This window comes from Rhamphochromis longiceps, linkage group LG7 (genome assembly GCF_057381845.1).
Source record: "Rhamphochromis longiceps isolate RC_006_pf linkage group LG7, R_longiceps_female_GT1.1, whole genome shotgun sequence".
NCBI lineage: Eukaryota > Metazoa > Chordata > Actinopteri > Cichliformes > Cichlidae > Rhamphochromis > Rhamphochromis longiceps.
In genome coordinates, this window is record NC_140563.1 from 35,354,685 (window position 1) to 35,377,888 (window position 23,204).

The window sequence follows — 23,204 nt, forward strand, 5'->3', positions numbered from 1 at the left end:
ATGACTGAGAGCCCACACAGACACACTTCGACTGTCTTGTTGTAGATCCAACTTTGAGGCCCATTTGTAGCCATCATCACTCCATGGGCGAATTGATCTTGTCAGCACATCTGCAACCTGGGTCAAATGGTTTTAGTTTGGGTTATGCACCCTATCATCGTATTTTTGTTCTAGGAAATTAGTCAAGTTTATTCCATTGAAGAAATGACAAAAACATGAAGATTTATTCAAGAAGACCTATTATCTTTTTCACACAAAAAACCATAGTGTGGCTTTTATGGTCTGTATTTACTAAAACTGCCAGTTGAGGGTCTGTGAGTCACCTGTACTTGTCCTTTTATTCACGCTGTTCAATAACATGTTATTTTTTTCTCCATGTATTGGCCTTTCTTGGACGTGTTTGGACTGTAATCAACTGCACAAAGACTGATACTTCAGATTAGTGGCTATGAAAACAGTCTGTGCTTGAGACTCTTGCAGTCATATGAATAATAAGTTTTTACAGAACTGTATGCAGTCCTGGCAGAAAACCCCCCCCAAAACGAGGTATATCTTAAACTCAGATTGTTTTGATTGTTTGGGGTTCCCAGGAGAAAGCTTCTTCTCTCTAAAGAGAACATGGCAACAAGGCTTAAATTTGAAAAGCTGCATCTCAATAAACCACAAGAAAGCTGGAACAATGTCAGATGACACCAAAGTGGAGGTCTTTGTCCACAATGCACAACACCACATATCAGCACAAACAGCTATAAAGCACAATGGTGGAGGGGTGATGATTTGGGCTTGTTTTACAGCCACAGGACCTGTACAGTATTTTTAACTGAACAAGAAGTCAGACATACAACAGAGCAGCTGAAAAATAAAAGAATCAAGTTGTTGCAATAGTCCAGTCAGACCTCAACCTGATTACAATGCTGTGGTGGGGCCTTATGAGAGCTGCTCATGAACACCTGAACTTATTTTATACACTGATACTATATGAAATGTGTGTTTTTAGAGCTACCTTGTGCTTCTTTGTACAAAAGGGAAAGGAAACAAAGTTTGGGGGGGTTTTTGTTTTGTTTTTTTACACTAAACCCATCTTTTTTTTCTCCAGGGAGATGGAGCCAGATGCTGAGGAGGAGAGCTTTACCTGCAGTCCTCAGCAGCCTACAGAGGATGTTGACAACCAGAAGAACTCCACTAGGGCCAGCCAGGCTGGCCTCAACAGCAATGCTATCCACATTCCTGTCACCATCACTGCCCCGCCTGGAGAAACCACCATCATACCCAGTGAGCATAGTGTGTTACTGAGACGGGAGGTGGGGAAGGATAGGGAGGTTAAACATATTTGTGTTATATTAGCTCACTGTGTTACAAAGTTCAATCAAAAGTCCCCACATCTCGTGATTAGCAAAGAATCAAATGAGTGAGTAGACTTTTATCACACATATAAAAGCAGCCAAATATCCTAAAATACAAAATGAGCTGTCAAAAAGCACAGTTTTATTTCAGCTGACGATGAAGCCCACACGCTGTGAAAAAATCATGCCATAACACTTGTGTTTGGATGACTTTTTTTTTAACCTTTTTAATCTGAAGGAGGAAAAAAGAAAATTTAACTTTTTTATTCAGAAATACTGCATCTCTTCAAGGTGTCTGTAAAAGTATGTGTACTTGTTTGTGAGCTAAGTTAATATTCTTCCATGTGCGAAAAACAGTTTTTCATAACATAGCTGTCACACTTAATCTTGACCCTGCAACCACGATCTTATGAGAAATGTCTAATTAGTGAAATGATGTGTTGTATATTTCTGTGAAGCGCAGCTATAAAATGCCTAAAGAAACTAAAAGCCTGCATTTAACATCCATAGAAAATACCTCACTTTTTACGGTCTGTGCTTCTTTGAGCTAAATGAGCGTATTTGTTTTTGCGCATCAGTGAACAACATCGACTGTGACAACCTGCAGCTCAGTGAGGAGAAGAAAGATCTGGAAGAGGACGAGGCAGCTAATGGGCCTCGGCAGATCCTTCCCTACAGCTCAATGTTCATCTTCGGCCAAACAAACCCGTAAGTTGCGAGGTGACTCAGCGGACTGACGTGGGGTTAGCATAAACAGCATATTGAGAATTAAAAGCTTTAATTGATTTCATTCAGGTTCCTCTTTAAAGCACTGAAACAGTCAGTGGTTTGCTTATGTCTGACTCTTTAGTGGTTAATAACAAATCACCGTTATTCTCACTTGTCATGCTTAAATAAATCCTTTCTCTTTGGGGTATTTCATGCCTCACCTACACACAAAGGCAACAGTCACTCCCAGAAGTGGAGCTCTGGGTGTAGCTTCAATTTGGAGTCATTTTCTCTGTGAGGACCTGTTTTGGGGAGGAAAGCAGCAACTGCAAATATACAGTACTGTGCAAAGGTTCTTGAACCATCCCTCATTTGTTTTAATTTTGCTTCCACGCAGTTTCTTGTAATTTCTTTTAAAGTGGTCACGGGCAATATTTTCCAGGCTTTCCAAAGGTCTTCCAAGGCTCTTCTTTGGACATTTGCTGCTTTTTGGATCCTTTTCTCTTCGCCCAATTAGAACATTACTTTTTGTGCATCCTGGGGTAAATTCTAGCTGAGTAACTGGAAGGTGCCACCTCGAGGCCATTGGACGCTCAAGTGGTCTCAAGATCTTATAGACAAGTGAGCTAAAGCATGGCTAGTTAAAATTTCAGCCTTAAGCTTTTAAGATTTAACACAAGAATTGAATCATAGTCAGAAGCATAAGATAAAATGCAGATGCTATAGTAATGCTAATGCTATAAATTAAAAAAAATAGTAATGCTATAAATACGCAGATGCTCTATAGCTCTGTGAAACGGCATAGTTCAGCGGCAGATTCATTCCCTACCTTCATGTATTGTTTTGGATATGCGTTTGTCCACAGCCTGTTATGGAAGGATGTCACCTGAAAGCACCTTGTGAGCTGTCACTGCTAAGCGTGTAGTACATTTGCTTGAGTTTGTGCGTGCGTGTGTTTATATGTTGGTCTTGCAGGGTGCGACGGCTGTGTCACTATGTGGTCAACCTACGCTACTTTGAAATGTGCATCCTGACGGTCATTACCATGAGCAGCATCGCCCTGGCAGCTGAGGACCCCGTGCAAGCCAATGCGACGCGCAACGATGTGAGTCAGGCCTACATCAAGACTTCATAAATAAACATCTGGAAGTACACAGCAAACACACTTGTTGTCAGACAGATAAACACACATGGACAAGTATATGCATGAAAACATGCAGGCTAGCACAGGCCGGATGAGGATTCACACATAAACACGTCTCATTTGGGCTGACTGACTGATTCATTTGGACCGATTGAGAAGTTCTTCCTAACAGGATCTGACAGTTTATCCATGTTGAGGAATGAGTGGTAGGAGGCACAAAAACAAACTTTTAATCATTTCTTGGTGAAATAACTGATTCGCAAGTGGTTCAGAGCCAAAAATCCAGTAACTATCCTGTTTTTGTATTCTTTACATCCCTGTGTGATATGTTAGCCCATGCTGGGAATAAGGATGATTTTTTTGTTTTGTTTTGACAGACGAGCACAGCTAGTTAGTATTGTAGTCAGGGGTGCAGAGGGAAACTGTGTGTGTGTGTGTGTGTGTGTGTGTGTGTGTGTGTGTGTGTGTGTTAGTTTTTGGTGAGCGTGTGTGCCTGTTGTGAGGTGTTAAGGTAATGTGTATCTATGCAGTACAGTGCAAAGCTGACAGAGTTTGAGATCTTTGGCAGGACATAGGAACACGTTGTGCATATCTGGTCCATTCTTACACACATATACACACACCCTTTCAAAGACTGAAAACATCTGTCACTGGGTCTGTTAGTGAGTCATTTTAAAGGATATTTCCTTATTGCTTAACTTTTTGTAGGTTCTCAAGTACCTGGATTATGTCTTCACTGGAGTCTTCACCTTTGAGATGGTGATTAAGGTGAGAAGGATGGAAAAATCAAGGTACATTTTCATTCGAGCCGCATGAGCTATGAAAACCTGCTGTGCAAGATTTTAGTCAAACGTCTACAACATCTGTGGTGAGCTAAATGTAAAGATTGCCTTGATCAACACTCAACAAAGCTAAAAACACAATCACAAAGTAATAAAACTACATTGACACTTTCTCCAAAAATATTGCATTGGTATAATACTTGATAGATGCCTTGATCGCTAAAATACAGAAAATTATTTGATGCATGCATCATCAAAAAAAAGCATATTCAGAAGCAAGCATGTCACTCTCATAATCAGCTGCTTACATCCTATTGCCTTTAACTGTTCTTTTACGTGTAGCATGTCTTTCTCTACTTTGATAGTGGTATTTTTTAAGCTGCTGCAAGAACCAAAATAATCCAAGTCAGAGTCCTGGAGATTTGAACCTAAAACAGAAGCCAGACACCCCGCTACAAGGAAGAATATTTGGGTTTTGCATCACTTAATAATGTAAACTGGCTCACAGACTTCTCCATAATAATTAGTCCAATTAGGAAGCAGCAGGAATAGTTTCATGACAGACATTATTTTCTGTCGGCTTGAAGATTCTGTCCTTTTCTGGATATATGCACTGTTTACTTATATAGTATAAGATACATATAAATCTGTTTCAGTTTGGGTTTTTTTTTTTTATCTAATAAGGATTTGTTTCATAATGAGCTTTCGTCATTTTTAACCAAATTTAGCTTGTTAGATTTATTTTTACTTTATGCTTTTGACCTGCTTATAACCACATCTGAGCTTTAATGAAAAGGCCAGCAAACTGTGGATAGCATGTCACTGACATCACTAATTGGCTTTGTGGTTTTACGTGGAGATAACACTCCATCCCAATGTGTCTAATTTAATTCTGTAATTCCATCACTCTCTGCGACTCCAGATGATTGACCTGGGACTGCTTCTCCACCCTGGCTCTTATTTCCGTGACCTGTGGAATATTCTGGACTTCATCGTGGTCAGCGGAGCTCTGGTGGCCTTTGCCTGCTCGTGAGTCAACTTTCCCTTGAATTTTTTTCTGTTCATTATTTTATCATCCCAGCGGTGCTTGAATATAATGTACACCAACCACATAACAAGATGTGGAAACCATCATCATTAAAATGCCAAATGGTTTGTTTTGTTGCCTCCTCTCAACTATCCAGTGGACGAGCATTATGAATTTTAATGTGCTCGTCTTATTGTTTTCCCATGAATTCCAAGACTTTTGTGTTGCCCAGCGGTTATTTTGCTGCCATGATTATGTTACATAAAGTCTTCACAGCCCCTCCCTGCTAGTTGGCTAATAGGTCATGCACAATTTGGCTGATAGGTTTAAGGCTCAGGTGGAGACAGAAGGACAGGATTTTCCCATGACTGTCAGGCTCTAGCTGCCATCTAGTTGGTACTTTGGATTTAATGCCTTATACAGAATCTGCTTTTTGAATATTCGTTTTCTTCTTAGTGGAGTAGAAGTTCGAACATAGTATGGATCATAGACTGTATATAAAACACTGCATCAACTTATTTACATTGTGCATGAGTTATATATGAATGAGTTTAGGGAAGGTAACAATGTTTACACACATCTTTTCTATACATTCTGTAAAATGTTTATGTCATTTGCTAGTTTTACGTCTTATTTAATATTGTCAGGTATTTATTTTAAATATATGGTCGGATTGATGATAAAGAAGGCCATTACCATCTTGTCATAGACAATTCACTAGAATGCTCATGTTTAGGCTTCAAAACAATGGCGTAAACCATTAGGTGATAACATGGTGGCCATGTTTTGTCCATTTTTTATATACAGTCAATGGCATGGTTATAAGAACCACACTGTTTACAGTGTTGTGAGAAAGTATTTGCCCCCTTCCTGATTTCCAAATTTTTGCACATTTGTACATGTTTCAGATAATCAAATAAATTTTAATTGCGAATAACCCCACGTAATTACAAAATTCATTTTTCTGTTTTTTCAGATGATTTCATTTATGAATGGGAAAGTTATCCAAACCTACCTGGCCCCATGTGAAAAAGTAACCTGAAATCAAGTGTTTATGTGGCAATGAGTTTTTCATTTGCTGTGGAGGAATTTTGGCTCACTCTTCTTTGCTGAATTGTTTTGATTCAGCCACTTTGGAGGGTTTTCGAGCATAAACGGCCTGTTTAATGTCATGCCAAAGCACAACAATTTGATTGAAGTCCAGACTTTGATTAGTCCACTCCAAAACCTCCTTTTCTTGTCTGGATTTTTTTTTAGCCGTTCAGATGTGGACTCACTGAATATCCCAAGTTAACTTGAGTTACAACGCTTGTCTCGTCAGTCCACAGAATATTTTGTCAAAAGTCTTGGACACCATCAAGATGTTTTCTGTCAAATGTGAAATGAGCTTTTGTGTTCTTGTTGGCTAGCAGTGGTTTTCTCCTTGAACACTCCCATGGGTTTTTCCCAGTATCTATCTTATTTTTAAATTATGAACTCTGACCTTAACTGACGCGAGTCCTGCGGTTCTTTAGATATTGTTCTGGGTTGTTTTGTGGCCTCCTTGATAAGTCATCAATGCACTCTTGAAGTACTTTTGATAGGCTGGTCACTCCTGAAGGTTCAGCACTGTTATAAGTTTTCTCCATTTGTGGATAATGGGTTTCAGCGTGATTCGCTGGAGCTCTAAAGCCTTAGAAATGGCTTTGTGACCCATTCCAGAGTTATAGATGTCAATGACTTTGTTTCTCAGCTGTTTCTTTCAGCTGTGCCACGATGTGATGTGGTTAATCACAGAAAGATTCATGATTTAGCAAGTGGGACACTTTTTTTCAGATAGAGCCAGTTAGGTTTGCATAGCTTTCCCTCCCTTAATCAATGAAATAATAGAAATGTAAAAACTAAATTTTGCATTTACTTGGGTTATTTTTATTTAATACAAAAATTTAGGTAAAAGAAGAAACTCTGGAAAGGCGCCAGATTTTTTTCATTGCATTTTTTTTTATTGTATAACCTGCCCTTAGATACTGTGGTGTAAGTCAAAATTAAATCCCCACTTGCACTGTAATCTGAGTGGATTTGACTCCTTATTGGTGAGCATTCTTACTGGTATCAGTAGACTTATTCTTGTTACCTGTATTTCAGTATATCTCAGTATACAACTGGTTTGGAAATCATGTAAATAAATGTTTTCCACAGCCAGAGGAGTTCTGGGTCTCTTGAGAAAGCTGGTGATCACACATTTCGTTTTGAACAATGTTTTCAGGGGTTTTTTGCCACTATTTCACACACTGACTGAAACTCTCCACAGTTGCTTGTCACGTGTGTTTTTCTTTGTAACGCTTTCTGTCTCTGATTTCTCTTTTTCCCTTTTTTTGTCTTTTGCCAGCACTAGGTTGATGCTTGTCTCTGTCTTTTATCTGTTGCTGACTCTTTCTCTGTATTCTCTCTGTCACTTTTTCTCTTTCTTCTTTGTTTTCTGGCTTGGATTGCTTTCAGGAGCCTTATGGGGTAATGCCTGCTCTTTCTGTCAGTCTGTCTGTTTATTCATGTGCATATCTGCCCGTTTGAATCACTTTTTCTCCACCTTAGCTCGTGGTATTTTCAGCAAGGTGTTGTTTTTTGTCTTCTCACAGCTAAATGTTTTGCACAAATGTCATATTTTGTTACTTTCTATTTTTATCATCGCCACCACAGTCACGATTAAAGACATTGCATTTCCTCTGTTTGTGTTATGTAACTATGTTGTGTTACATCTGTATTCGGGTTACATAAGAGCAATTACCCGTTTTCCATTTATTGGACATATTTTATGTGTGTTAGAAGCTACAATGTACACAGTGCACAGTGGACCAGTGCTGAGATTGAACAAAACACTGCTTCAAAAACATATCAGACGTTTGAGCTTTCATAGGGTGATTCAGGTCATTATGAACACAAAGAAACTGAATGATGCTGCTTATAATAACGACGCAAATAAATAAAAGAGCTAAATAAAAACTATTAAACAGAGTGAATAATAGATGAAGGATTTTCTTACCAATAATGCACAGTTAATGATATTCAGGAGTTATCAAATTGAACCCCTTCATCCCTCCATTCAGCTTTCACTTGCTGTCTGGCATTTTGTTTCTCCCGTCAGCTCTGTAATCAACTCTCATTCACACCAATCAACCATGTAAGAGGCTCCATTCACAGCACCAGGTCTAATGGATAGATGTGATACCTGACAACCTACATTTTATTTTTATTTAGATCTTATTTTCATACTTAATCTAAACACAGGAAAAGGAAGGCAAGTTGTAAACCTGTTACCCAAACTGTCTGTTTTGAAACATCCAACACAGTTACTGCTTTGTGTTTTTGAAGGCGCTTACTTTAGGATTAATGTCTAGATATAAAAGGATTTTATATATTAATATTGTGTTTCAACTGAAAGGTCAAAATTTATTTAAAAACCGCTAATCATTTATTTAAGCTCAGTTTTTAAAACCTTAGGATGTAACTACAGCCCAGCCCATGCAGCAGTATATGAATGACTAACCTCGTATTGTGGATGGATTATCTCAGTTGTTCTCCTGGCTGAAGTTTGGTCTTTTTACAGCATCCTTCATGCGATTACATTTGTTCCTGACCACCGAGAACACTCACGTTAACTTTTATCGAGTGGAAAAAAAGTTAGCTGTTTATATTATGCTAACATAGCTGTGTCGCTAGTGGTCACGTAGCACATCATTATATACCAGCTAGCCAAACTTCAGTAACCCTACAAATGTCACTGCTGTTTAGTTTTCTGTCTTCATTTATGCTGGAAGTGATAACAGAGCTGTATGTTTTAATTTGTTTCCAAAACCCCGCAGTCAGGACATGCTATATTGTATTTAGATAGAAGCTAGCGAGCTAACTTCCTGCTAACTTCTAACTCCGTTAAATGTCATAAATTCCGTTTTCATGGCTGCCTGGATGTTAAACTCAATTGTTACACCTGGTAGAGCAGAACGCTGATCATTTTATTAAAGATGAGAGACTTTAGACAGTTTTTCAACTCTCAGTAATGCCATAGTGATCGTTTGACCTGCAGCGGAGTTTAGGCCCAGACACGGCAAGTGACGTCAGACTTAACGACCGGATTGCTTGTTTTTAGTCTTATTTAATACTGTATGATGCTAAGTTTGAAAATTATGGCACTCACTATTAGTAAAAAGGACAATAAAGCTTTAGTAATTGAATAATTACTAGTTTTTGAGCGAGAGATGCTCAGCTCTCAGACAGGTCCACAGCTTGATTATCACTTTCAAGCGAGATGGCTACGGCAAAACCGCTCTGCTTGAGGCTTCAAAACAGTAGTCCACAAACTAATGGGTGATGGTACTGTTGCTACATGCGTCTTTTATATACAATTTGTGGAGAGCAAGCTAACATGTAGCCACTAATCAGCCACAGCTTAAAAATGATAAAACTGTCAAACAATTGTATTCACAGAAAATGTAAAACTCAAAGACACATATTTACAAAATGTTTTTAATTTGCTTCAGAAATGGTTAAATGCAAATACCAGTATAACACTCTGTAACATTATTACCTTTATTATTATGTTGCATTTTCTACTAATTTTCTAAAATATTTTCCGCAGCAGTAGTAATGCACCACATGATCAGAGTATAGCTGCATTGGTGTCTTGGCTCCATACCCATGATCTTCAGCATACTAAAACACTGCAATGTAACAGAATTACTGTAGGACCACATTTCTTAACTCCAGAGTATATGTAGTCAGTCATGACATTATAATCATCTTCATGTCATCAGTTTGATTTTCCCTCATATTCAGTATCCACAAACACTATTTCTTCCAAATATTTTATCCAGCTTATCTTGCTTTAAAAGGGTGTTTACTTTAAATTTACTTAAAAGTCACTTTTTTGTCTCTTATCTTTGCTTTCTTTTGATGTGTTTTGAAGTTTGAACCACCAAAATTGTCACTATATCTTCACACCTGGGTGATATCTGTGTAAAGTGTTTATTTTGCTCTGTCTTGCTTTACATGCTGCTGTCTGTCTTTGTGTATTGTCTGCGTGCATATGCTTATCATTTCTTTTCCCCATCAGATCGCAACAAAGCGTGGCCAGGTGGGAATTGTCAGTATCTACTTTTTTTCTTTTTAACCCCTCGTACCCTTTTGCCCTCCTCCTGTGAAACACAGAACATTCCTCTTAGCAGCCTTCGAGGTTTACGTTGTCGCCCTTCATCCCAAAGTGTTTGGGATGTGACTCCCTTCCCTCCTTGCTTTCCCTCCCTTTTATAAACCTTTTCTCCTGTCCCAGTATTGGGACATCAAGACAAAAAGGAAACATTGGGAGCTCTCCCTCATAGCTTTCAGAAGTTAATCAACACACAGACGGGGATTTGGGCTGCAGGAATCTGAAACTCAGGTTATCAGTTGTATCAAAGCTTAACTCCTTACCTATCCTCTCAGTTTTCTCTTTTAATCATGACTAAAGTCAATTTAATCGGTTAAATGTCCAAGAGATTACCAACCTCCACCTTCATCTCTTCTTCTTTATGCCTATGGAATTAGAGGGCAGCCAATAAAGGATTATAGCTTCTCTCATGAATTCACCTTAAAAAAATTTTTTAATTTGTTCCTCACAGCCTGTCGTGTTTGTAAGGAAACTCACAATAGACATCTGTTTTTCTCTGTTAAAAGAGAGTTTTTGCTTTGTTAATATTTGTTTTTGAAAAAGACAGAATTTTAGAGTATGCCATATTTTTAACCTTTTAAAAATGTTTCTGAATAAATGGAAGTAGCGGATCGGGCTACACTGGGTGAAGAGTGTGTTAACAGTGTCCTCTTGCAATGTTGTAGATTTGAAAATACTCCCATTAGTAGAAATCAAAGAGGAAAATGGAGAAAATATGCAAACCAGCTGCTGCTATGCACTAGAGGCTCTAAATGAACACTAGAAAGGCTGACCTATGATACGGATTGTGTTGGAGATATTTTTTAAAATGTGATTTTGACCTGCATTTTCAGCTTTTGCTAATAGTCAAAGAAAACCTTCACTATTACCATTAAAATGGGAAATTAATAAGCCAAACATACATTATACAAAATTCCTCAAGAACTTTGAATCCTCTGTAAATTTTGAAACAGAGAGCAGGAGCTTTGCGCATCCGATTTTGCTGATGCAGCTTTAGACGTCAGATGTTACGAGTCTGAACAGGAAATCTTCTCTTTCATGAGCGAGCAGCGGCTACAGAAGTTAAGCTACTCCAGATGACCTCATGTGTGGCTGCTGAATACGTTGCAATCACCGCTGATGTGTGCTGCATTGACATGAAAAACAAACTCCCCGCCCGTGCGCTTCTGAAAGCTATTGGGAGACTGTTCTTGCCATCTCAATGTGTTGAGGTCCTTAAAAAGCAGGACTGGCATTGACTTCGCAAATTGCATGCCAGAGTATCCAAGTTATACAAGCATGAGAGCCGCATGCCGTTTTGTTAGATTTTTTTATTGAGAATTTGAAAGGCCCCCGGGGCCAGATTTTTTTGGAACCATGCTTCTTTCCGGTTTGAGTTCTGTCCTTCCCTCGCCAGTCACCACATATTAAAAAAATAGCCATGTTCATTATTCTGGTGGGTTTCTCTGAGCCCCCTAGTACCTAATAACAATCCTTTCTTTTTAATGAGACCCTGTAAAGCGCTGACATACTGACCTGGGTCTGTGCGAGTGTGTCTGTGCTTGTCCAGCTACCTTAATGAGGACCATTTTCACTTTGGGAGCATTAGAGCAAGAACAATCTGTAGAGGAACTTTTTGTCCTGTCCTCACTTCTCCAAAGGTCTTTTAAGGTTGGGTTTTAGGGTTGCTGAGAGGTTTAGACACAGTTAGGGTGGTAAAAATAGGTAAGCACACTATGAGCCAGGAAAAGGTATTGAAGAAGGCATTACTGTATGTTAAAACTTTGTAGCTTTGTTTCTACATTTTCTTTTTGTTTGCCTGTATCTTATTTTTATTCTTGCTGCAAGACTAATTCTAATGTGCCAAGAGGCTAGCCTCCAGGTAATGACCCAAAAAGAAGACACAAGAGGGAAGGATTGTGCTTTAAATTTAATGTGTATTTTTTGGAAATATGCCTTTTACTATTGCAGGTCGAGGACATCTTAGGCTAGTATGCTAATGTTAAAAGCTTGTGATATGCTGTTGGGTATCTCGAACTAATAAACTTTCCAGACAGGAATAAACCAAAAGTTTGAGTTCTTTACAGAACTCTTCATATAAAATGCACTCACCTGCCACTTTGTTAGGTATACCTGTTCAACTTCTAAATAAGTAACTATTCAGCCAATCACATGGCAATGACTCAGTGCATTGAGGGGTGTAGACATGATTGATACAACCTGCTAAACTTCAAACCAAGCATCAGAATGGGGGAAAATGTGATTTAAGTGACTGATCAACAGATATAATGAATGCTTATCTACTGGGATTTTACCATGCAGGCAGGGTTTACAGAGAATATTCTGGAAAAGATTAAATCTCCAGTGAACAGTAGTTTTCTGAGCAAAAATGCCTTATTGGTGTCAAAGGTCAGGGGAGAATGGCCACACTGCTACCAGGTTATAGAAAAGAAAGAGTAACACAAATATCCAGTTGTTACAACCAAGCAATGCAGAACAAGTTGATGCTTAAAGTACATGGGCTCCATGAGCAGAAGAACGCACCGCGGTAAATATAGTCTCAGGAAACTGAGACTATATATCCAAACGTTAGGCTGCTGGTGGTGTAACGGTGTGGGGGGATATCTTCTTGGTACCTTTTTTTTTTTTACACTTTACCAATTAAACACCACAGCCTACCCGAGTAATTTTGCTGACATTGTCCATGCCTTCTTGAGCACACACAGTGGTCAACAGGATAACACTCCATGTCACAAAACTCACATCATCTCCAACTGGTTTCTTGAACATTACACTGTACTGTACTCAAGTGGTCCTCTACAGCAGCGGTCCCCAACCCCCGGGCCTCAGACCGGTACCGGTCCGTGAGTCGTTTGGTACCGGGCCGCGAGAGTTGAGGCTCAGGTGTGAAATGTATGGTTTTCAGGGTTTTTATCGGTTTTCAGCGTTATTTTGTTATCGTTTTTATCATTAACTCGGTTTTCCTGGGTCTTTTCACGTGTGTTATGAATAAATATTCTTTTTTTCGGTACCAATACTAGTTTTATTTTGTTGTATTTATCCGCGACACCTCCGTGAAAATATTGTCGGGCATAAACCGGTCCGTGCCGCAAAAAAGGTTGGGGACCGCTGCTCTACAGCCACCAGATTACAATCCAGTAGAGCTTCTTTGGGATGTGGTAGAACAGGAGATATGCATGATGGATATACAGTTGACACCCACAATGCGTGTCACTAATTAATAAAAAATCCTTCACACTCAAACTATCCTTGGCCAGTGTCACTCTGTGAATGATGGCTCGACTGTATGTCATTATCATGATGGCTAGTTTTTAAACCCCCACACTTACTTCCCATAAATAGTGAGCAAAACGTGCAACGTCTGCAGTGACAGCAGTGGTTCCTGCAAAGAAACTGCCTCCTGCACCTGCGGCAGATTCTTTGTGCATTTACTGTAAAAATGTATGATTTTGTGTGTTATTAAACAGAAACAATGCTAATTTGTATTGTGGAAGAAGCATCGAAGGAAGCAATACCTGGAACAATTCACTACCAGACATAGTCCTTCAATGAAAACTTGAAGTATGGAATGAAAAGGGTGTAATTTCACTGTTGTGTGAATAGCTTTTGTTGTGGATTTTGAAGATGGAAAAAACAGACCAAAGGAAAGATTAAAGGAAAAGAAAACAAGAACAAAGGGAAAGAAAATGAAAAGAGGCTTAAAAAGGGGTTTGGAAGAAAATACATTATAACAGGAAACAGAAAAATAAACAGAAAATACACTGAAGCATGTAACAAACAAACAAAAAAGAAGGTCAGAATCTTCAAAGAAAGAAAATATTGAATGTCAGGAAGGTGTGGAGGGAAGGGATGACTGAATGATGGAATGAAGAAGCGGAGGGAGGGCAATAAGGAAGGAAAAAGGAAAAGGATTAAGAAAGGAAGGCAGGAAAGAAAGGAAGTGGTTTTAGAAACAAGATCAGGACAATGGGAAAAGATAATAGAAGGAAATAAGGTTAGAAGGAAGGAAAAAATAAAGATGGAAAGATAGAATAAGGAAAAGAAAGAATTAAGAAAGCTGGGGATGGACTACAACAAGGGGGAGAGAAGAAGGGGAGGAAGGAAGGAAAAGAAAAAGCGATGAAAGGAAGGATACGAGGTTTGGAAGAAAGAAAGGGCAGCAGGTTTCAGGGAAACAAGGAAGGAGGGGTGTTAGGACAAGGAAGGTAGAAAAGAAGATTTGAAGAAAAGAGGCATAGTAAGGAGTTATACTGGGAGGAAAGAAGGGCATTAAGAGAAGGGAGAGGAGGGAAAGACAACAAGGAAGAAGAATAAGTGAGAAAGGGAAGAAAGGTAGGAAGGGAAAGAAGCATCAATGAAAAGACAAAAAGGATGAAATAAAAGGAAGAAAGGAAGTAGATATAGAAACAAGGAGAGGAAGGAATGATGAAAAGACAGGAGGATAAGAAGGAAAGAAGGAAGGGGGAAGGTAGAAAGGAAACATGTCTTCCCAATGTGATGTTTATGTAAAGTTTGGTCAGAAGGTTCCTTTGTAAGTGCGCATGCGCCATTAGCGTGCTGCCTGCTGTAACCCCTAATTTCCTTCGGGATTAATAAAATATTCTGATTCTGAAATAAAGAAGAAAGGCAGAGAAATAGATAGGAAGGAAAGGAGCTAAGGAAAAAGGAAGGAAAACTAGGAAGGAAGATGTGGGAACAGAAAAGAGAACATAATGAGTCTGTGAAGGTTCTCAGTCATCCAGGTCACCGTAGTCAAAGGTGACCTGGATGACTGAGAAAAGCGTCAAAGTCCAGACGCTTTTCTTTGCAAGCTCCTTTGAGAACATAATGAGATTCACACATCTTAAAAGATGCGTGAAGTTGTAGGAATGAAAGAAAAAAAAACAATAAAAAGAAAACAAAGCAGCCAAAGGGAAGATCAGAAAAAAGGAAAAGAAAGGGAGTAATTACAAAAGTATCTCGATAAGAAGAGAAGACTGGTGAAGCATGTTTCTGTAGAATAACATACCTCACTCACATGCATGTGTTCTACTAACAGAATATATGCATCCTACAATATAAACCTGGTGAAGTGCAGTCAGTTCTTGTTAATGCAGCCTGAGTTGAAAGGGTTTAGAGTGTCATTGCACTACATCACCCAGACTAACTGTACTCTCAATCTGCACAGAGGGACAAAAGGCAAGGACATCAACACTATCAAGTCCCTGAGGGTCCTCCGGGTCCTGCGGCCACTCAAGACCATTAAACGGCTGCCCAAACTGAAGGTACGGTAATCAAATCTGTCACAGATCGTTCTGTAAGTCTGTAAGAAAAACCAAAAACCCACAGAGCACCCAAACAGTCCCGATCCGCCACAATATGAAACAGGAAAATACCACCGTGTAATCCATTTATTTCAACAAAGCAACTGTATTCTAAATACCACCTTTTTAAACGGTAACTGTAACGGAATACAGTTACTCATATTTTGTATTTTAAATACGTAACGGCGGTACATGTATTCCGTTACTCCCCAACACTGTAGATAGACCTGCCACCGCACAGTTTAAACCGTTCTGAACATCGAAAGTCTACAAGAATCAGTGGAACAACACAACTAACACATTTGAATCCTGGTTTGTCTGTTGATCAGCTTGCTCTATTCAGCACTTCATGCCTCCTACTTATACACCCCTGACACATTCGTGCACACAATCGAGAGGCAGTCAAAGTCTCCAGAAACCTACTCTACCATATCAGACATGAAAAGTTTGATTTTTGCTTGATTTTTTGCTTAGATACTGAATTTTATATTCTGTGTCTTACACGCCTACAGTAGGCGAGTACTTGGTTCTCGAAGGAGTTTTGTGGCAATTAACAATGAAACACATACTTAATGCACTGTAACACATTACACTGATGATTTCTCATTGTTTAGCCAATGTTTTATGACTTATGCGATATATTTAATCATTTGGACGTGATTGCTGCATTTGCAGTGTTAATAGTTTGGCTTATTTGGTGCTCACTTACCTGTCAGCCTTGAGCTGGCAGCTATTCCTCTTTTGTTTGTGATGAATTGGCAATTATTTCAAATTGAGTTTGCAGAAACTGGGTTACCGCAGAAGTGAAGTCTGTTCTTCTCTATTTGTCTTCCATCTTCATTAAAATATGTTTAAATTGTGTGTTTCTAAAAAAGAAAAAAGAAAATCACTTAATTTAAAGAAAAAAAGGTGGTGTTTTTTTTATGTGGATTTACAAAAACTCCTAGGATTACATGTCCTCATTATTGGAGGTGTTGTGCTAATTATACTGAGCTTATGGAGAATTGATTACTGCAGAGAGTTTTGAAGATCTTTAAAATCAATAGTTAGAATTTATATAATATATTACCATGATGCAGCTATTATAAAGATATATATTATAAAGAATTACACTGGGAGCACAATGCTGTATAGAATCCTGTTTTCCTCAATTGTTGTCTCAGACACAGAAATGACAGCTTTCCTCTGCTGTGTGGACAAAAGTATATGTCAAAAGAGGAGAGATCTGATTGGGCTAATAAAAGTGAGATGATTGAGACAGATCGAAGGTGGCAGACAGACGCCCATCCAAAGCTCTTCTTGGATACTTAGGGAGAGTGGTTTGACAGGACAGGCTGGTTAAAGTACCTCTGTCTTCACTCTGGTTTAAGAGCAGCCTCGATGGGAGTCACTCAAGTAGCAGATATTCACTGGTTACATTGCATACATGTCAGAATGGATTGACAAAGCACTTCATCTCTCAAAGAGATCCCAGCACAAGCTGACAGAGATAGTGACAGGCACAGACTGCTGTTTGCAGGTGGGAGATGGGAAAGATATCTGGGTTTAGAACAAGGCTGACTGTGTCCGCAAAGTGGCCCTTCTAGATCTGCGGTCCCCAACCCCCGGGCCTCAGACCAGTACCGGTCCGTGAGTCGTTTGGTACCGGGCCGCGAGAGTTGAGGCTCAGGTGTGAAATGTATAGTTTTCAAGGGTTTTATCGGTTTTCAGCGTTATTTTGTTATCGTTTTTATCATTTACTCGGTTTTCCTTGGTCTTTTCACGTGTGTTATGAATAAATTTTCTTTTTTTCGGTACCGGTACTAGTTTTTTTTCGTTGTATTTATCCGCGACACCTTAAAGGCCGGTCCATGAAAATATTGTCGGGCATAAACCGGTCCGTGGCGCAAAAAAGGTTGGGGACCGCTGGTCTAGATTACAATTGATCCAGATTACTAGTGAGACTACAACAGCTTTTCATTCAGAAACAAAGCCATCTAATAGAAATCGTTGGTTTATGAATATAGTCTTTGTTTAAAGTGAATATGTCAGCATTACAAACAGAATTGAAATGTCATCCCAGTAGTGTGAATTTGTTTAGGTGATGTCTAGCAGACAGCTAGCAACTGTATCGTCCCCGTTTCTGCACCAACCTGCCCGTCAAAGCTGCTACATCTCTAATAATGCATCATTTTGAACTGTAAAATAATGTTTCAGCTGCTTCCTTATTCACAAGGGTTCACCACACAGGGTTTTTATACCAGGTGTCTTTCCTGATGCAACCTTACCCCTGTGGCGACCCCTTGTGGTTAAGCCAAAAATAGCACAACTTTAAATATTTATAAAATTTAAATTGTTTCATGAAGGAGTAAATAAAATATAGAAATAAAAACAGTTTTTTAGAATCAGCCTGTAAACATGTATTGTTCCTTTAAAGTCGGGCATTTTAACAGAGTCTCTGTGCACTGTCTGTCTTTCGGAGGCAGCCTCAAGTGGCCATGAGAGGTACTGCATGTTGCTTGCCACTTTTGTGATGACTGGAGGTTACAGTCGGGAAGATACACATAAATACCTTACTATTAATTCAATCCAATTAGTTTAATTTCTATTCTATTCTCTTTATATAGTATCAATTTAAAAAAAACTGCATGCATTATGCTGTAAAGACCCTACAATGTTAGAATGAAATCGCAACAATCACATGACTCCCTATGAGCAAGCACTTGACAACAGTGGGAAGGAAAAACTCCCTTTTAACAGGAAGAAACCTCTCACAGAGGCAGCCATACAACGTAAAACACACAGAGAGTGAAAAGAGCCCTAATAATATGCTTTGTCAGAAAGGAAAGCTTGAAAGTTGTCTCGAGGTTGTCCGAATGCAAACTGGGAGCTGGTTCCATAATAAGGGGCCTGAAAGCTGAAGCCTCTGCCTCCCATTCTACTTTCAAATACTCTAGGAGTCACAAGTAGGCCTTGAGCCTGAGAGCAAAGCACTCTGTTAGGATAATAAGGTACTGTGAGGTCTTTAGATGTGACAGGCCTGATTAGTCAAGAACTTTACAGTTCTGTGTGTGTGTGCTTGTGTGTGTGTTTCTCAGGCTGTATTCGACTGCGTTGTAAACTCTCTGAAGAACGTCCTCAACATCCTCATCGTCTACATCCTCTTCATGTTCATCTTCGCTGTGATTGCTGTTCAGCTCTTTAAGGGGAAATTTTTCTACTGCAGTGACGAGTCCAAGACCCTGGAGAAAGACTGCAGGTACGTTTATATTACTGTTTTTATTACTGTTGTCTATTCTAACTACATCTTCCTCCTCCACTTTTTTTCTCCTTTTTTTGTCACATCTTTTCAACTAATTCTGTCTGCCTTCTTGCTTTCAGGGGTCAGTTTTTGGACTACGACAGGGATGAAGTAACGGCGAAGCCCAGAGTGTGGAAGAAGTATGAGTTTCACTATGATAACGTGCTGTGGGCTTTTCTAACACTCTTCACCGTCTCCACTGGAGAGGGCTGGCCAGTGTAAGTCAGGACAGCCTGCATATCATTTTCAGTAGCACCTAGATGGAGGTCCAAGTGGTTTTTTATCATTAAAGATATGAAACTAATAAATCTGATTAATTGGTGCAGAAAGAAATATTGCTCACATTTTTAGCTGACAATAAGTGCTTGAGTGTTGGAAACATTCGTGACTTTTTCAAGTTAAAATTTCCATTGGTGATTCATCCTGAAAGGCACTCATCACACCTGGAGCCAGATTGTACTGTGCAGTTTAAATGTACCTGATTTATCCCAGATGTAATTACTGTGCATTCTGTTAATATGCAATCAAGTTTCATTGCATAGATGTCAGTCTGTCATTCTGTGCCTAGAGGTAGAAACGCAAAATAATGTTGCCGTGGGGGTCTAAGTGTTAACGCCTTTGCTTGAGCTGAAGTACCACAAGCAGATTCATTGTTGTCTCTGTCAAAGGTCGTTGATGCCTGTTTGCTTTTTGGCATTTCATGTACTTACCTGAAAATGAAAAGTAGATTGCTAAACTGAGTGAGCTTGTCATGACAGCTGAAAATCACAGACTTTCTAACAAGCTGTGACAGCTCAGTAAGACCATAATCACAAGGAAGGACTCTTGATTGGTTTTATGCTAGTACATTGCACCTGTAGATACTGCAATATGAGTGATAGAGACACAGCCTTATAACGTTTTGTTCTTAACCTAAAAGCCTTAACCTAAAATGATAATGTATAAAAGAAAAAGAAAAGAAATATTATTAATAAATTAAACAGAAGACGTGGAAGGAACCTCATCTGCTGACTAAAGGGTCACACATTTAAGGGTTGGACATAGGAAGCGCTGATGTTCGGCCGATAACAGATATTCTAAGTTCCAGTTGCCTAGGTAAACCTCCAATGTATTTACCATTTTTCTCATTGGTAGTCACTTCAATCGCTTGCCTCAAAGTGAAGGAAGGTTTTGTTGCTCAAAGTCGCTGAATGTCATTGACTTTCTATGGGTACTATATCCAATTGCTATGGTTACCACATCCAGTTGATTCAGTTGATGTGGATGTGCGTTTAGCCTCTGCTGGTATTGGTCAATTTTTCAATGTTTCTGGGCGTAATCAGAATATTATCCTTTTCAAGATGGTTCTGTTTTATCTTTAAATGTGAAAATCTCTTCTGTTATTTTTCTTTTGATCCATTGGCCTGCAAGCAACCAAAACCTGCTCAAAATGCGTTGTTTAGTAAAACTTGGGAATAAATCTACATCAGTTTTGAAAATGATTTTAGTCTTTCCTTCTTTTTAGTGTCCTGAAGCACTCTGTGGATGCCACATATGAGGACCAGGGCCCCAGTCCAGGCTTTCGCATGGAGACATCTATCTTTTATGTGGTCTACTTTGTGGTGTTTCCTTTCTTCTTTGTCAACATATTCGTAGCTTTGATCATCATAACTTTTCAGGAGCAGGGAGACAAGGCCATGTCGGAATGTACATTGGAAAAGAATGAGGTGAGAGTGGAAAGTGAAGCACTTTATTGTGGGGTTTTTTTTTTCTTTTTTTGTGGGGGGTGTTCTGGGAAGAAGAAGAAAACACAAATTACAAAGACACTGGTAATTTCTTCAGAGACACTAGCACTCATGCCGATCCTCTTCTAAATGTCTCTTCTATGCAAATCACATTAAACATGACAATTCCCTGCTCTTAAAAAGAAAGCAGCAGGGCTTATCTTCTCACTCCCTTCATCTCTTCTTCACAGGGACTTTGTGAAAACCCTGCTGTTTTTTTTTCTATGATGTATTGGCTAGTGATCAGAGAACTTTAATTTGTGGTATCTTCTTTTAACATTACAAAACACTTAGAAAAGCCCGTAGTGGTATGCCAGCTGTTGTTTATTTTAAAAACTTTGAATTCTTCTCTCTGATGAAAGATATAAAGTTGTTGCATCAGAGAGTTTTCTTACCCGATCTGTTTTGTTTTGTCTTTTCAACTCTCAGAGGGCTTGTATTGACTTTGCCATCAATGCCAAGCCGCTGACGAGATACATGCCAGAGAACAAGCAGTCCTTCCAGTACAAAATGTGGAAATTTGTGGTGTCGTCTCCTTTTGAGTATGCCATCATGACTTTGATCGCCCTCAACACCGTCGTGCTGATGATGAAGGTCGGTTTTTTCTCCCACTAATGAGGCATGTGACAGTTCCCTTCAGACACCTCTGAGGCAGAGAAAGTAGTGCATTGGTTCAGCGATAGTTATGGAGTTCCCAATTTGATACAACAGACTGTTGAAATATCAAAAAGGATTACAGGAGATGTTTTTATAAACGACCATTCAATCTTTTACTTTTAAAGGCAATAATGAAAACAACTGTGGTCTGGCATTAAGACGTACTGTTGTTAGCAACTGACTATTGACACTTTACATTACATTACTTTCTAGTTTGAGGCAAAAGAGCTTGTATTTTATCCATTTCCTTTACTCGTCTTCTAATTATTCAGGTAATCCGGGTTATCTCATCTGGTCTGAATGATTTTTTTCTGCCATTATGGAGCCATGGAAACTAACAATGAATCCTGATAAACCCTAAGTTTAGCTCTTGTTCACCTTCAAGGTCGTCTCTTTGGGAAGCTCTGAACTGCATCCTACATGGCTGTAATTTTCAGAAACCTGTCTGGAATGTCCATTCTTTTTTTTCTTTTTCTTTTTCTTTTTTTTTTTGCCTTTCCCGTTTGGTTCTTTAGCCATCAAAATTATTGTCTGAAGGCCGAGAAAGATGCCCCAAAAAAGAGAAAACAAGCAAAACGAGGAAACACGATAAACACAGCACCATTGCAATAACCTAGATAAGTGTAAGTAACAGTAAATACTAAATATTGAATGTTCAAGACATGGTTCCTTGATCTTTTGGATATCACAGGTGTTTTCACTCTTTGCCTGGCCCTTCACCCAGGACCATTTTGCTTTGGGAGACCCTACCAGGGCTGACTCACTAGAACATGCAAAACCCTCCACCACAATGAGGTGGTGATCAGGGCTGGACTGGCCATCGGGCAGATCACGAGGATGCTTGTGATTTTTCGTTTTTATGGGCCGATGGGGTTTTATTTCTTTTCTTTTTTTAACGGTATAAATGAATGGTGGTGGATTGGCCAGTTGGTCATGATCGACTCTGGGCTGGACCAATTACAGCCGAGGAGGAGGAACCCAGCGGAGGTCGCGCTAAACAACAGCAGCACAGCACGTTTAAGCTTGATCAGCTGTTGTTAGAATTTATTTAATATTAATTTCTAGTATCAGCTGATGTTTGCTGGAGCCACAGCTGTAAAGCTGCTGGTCATGATATCGGTTTGGTTATCTGGTGAGAGGGAAACATGAAGATGAAACCAGGAGATGTCCTTACTGAATCATCAGAGCTGAACAGGTGATGGAGAAACAGGTTTACCTTTTAGGTGACATGGATGAGTTGAAGGGAAGTTATGAACTGTTTCTGAGAGACAAATAACACCAGCATCCTTTTCTACGTAGCTGACAGCTGGTAACTGTGCAGGGGCGGGTCTCGGAAAGTTTTGCCAGGGGGCCAGGTAGGGCATTAACAGGGAGAGGGGGGCACAAAGAAATACTTTTATTTCTTATTCTCATTTAAAATGTCTAGCTTTTAATAAATAATTATCTGAATCTTATAACCAAAGTTTTTATCTAATGTAAAATGTATAGAAATCCATGATTGTATTCAGTAAATATCAAGTCTAGTATATACCCTAGTAAGTTATAGTATTCTTTCCTTTGGGAAGGTACCATCTGTGCAGTCTGCAATTCTGTTGAAGAAAGATGTTGAATCTATTTAATTACTGGAGAAAAATCATAGATTTCTGTGCATTTGTTTTATACGTGCATTAAATTAAAATCAATTTTGTCAATTAAGCATCGAGGCAGAGGGTACGGGAATAGTTCCCTATTTTTTTTCTTTTCTTTTTTTGCTGGGAGTTGGCAACCCTATTAGTTAGGTATATGTATTTATAAATTAGGTTGTTTTATATTTTTGCTAAGTACTGTTTAGAATACCAGAATAGGGACCATGGCTCAGGGATTGGGAATCGCATCTGTAACCGGAAGGTCGCCGGTTCGATCCCTGGGCTCTCTGTCCTGGTCGTTGTGTCCTTGGGCAAGACACTTTACCCTACTTGCCTACTGGTGTTGGCCAGAGGGGCCGATGGCGCGATATGGCAGCCTCGCTTCTGTCAGTC

At 39.2% G+C, this 23,204-nt stretch overlaps 1 protein-coding gene across 5 annotated transcripts in view; it reads left to right on the plus strand.

The window, feature by feature from the left end:
- Positions 1 to 23,204, plus strand: part of cacna1bb (calcium channel, voltage-dependent, N type, alpha 1B subunit, b) — a 232,620-nt gene that overhangs the window by 169,799 nt on the left and 39,617 nt on the right. For all 5 annotated transcript variants that reach the window (XM_085413491.1, XM_085413490.1, XM_085413493.1 and 2 more), the window contains 10 exons: positions 1,097 to 1,272; positions 1,922 to 2,051; positions 3,027 to 3,156; positions 3,904 to 3,963; positions 4,900 to 5,006; positions 15,351 to 15,447; positions 18,564 to 18,724; positions 18,847 to 18,984; positions 20,271 to 20,472; positions 20,959 to 21,123. In XM_085413491.1, coding sequence (XP_085269617.1) covers positions 1,097 to 1,272; positions 1,922 to 2,051; positions 3,027 to 3,156; positions 3,904 to 3,963; positions 4,900 to 5,006; positions 15,351 to 15,447; positions 18,564 to 18,724; positions 18,847 to 18,984; positions 20,271 to 20,472; positions 20,959 to 21,123 — 1,366 coding nt within the window. The remainder of the gene's footprint in view (positions 1 to 1,096; positions 1,273 to 1,921; positions 2,052 to 3,026; positions 3,157 to 3,903; positions 3,964 to 4,899; positions 5,007 to 15,350; positions 15,448 to 18,563; positions 18,725 to 18,846; positions 18,985 to 20,270; positions 20,473 to 20,958; positions 21,124 to 23,204) is intronic.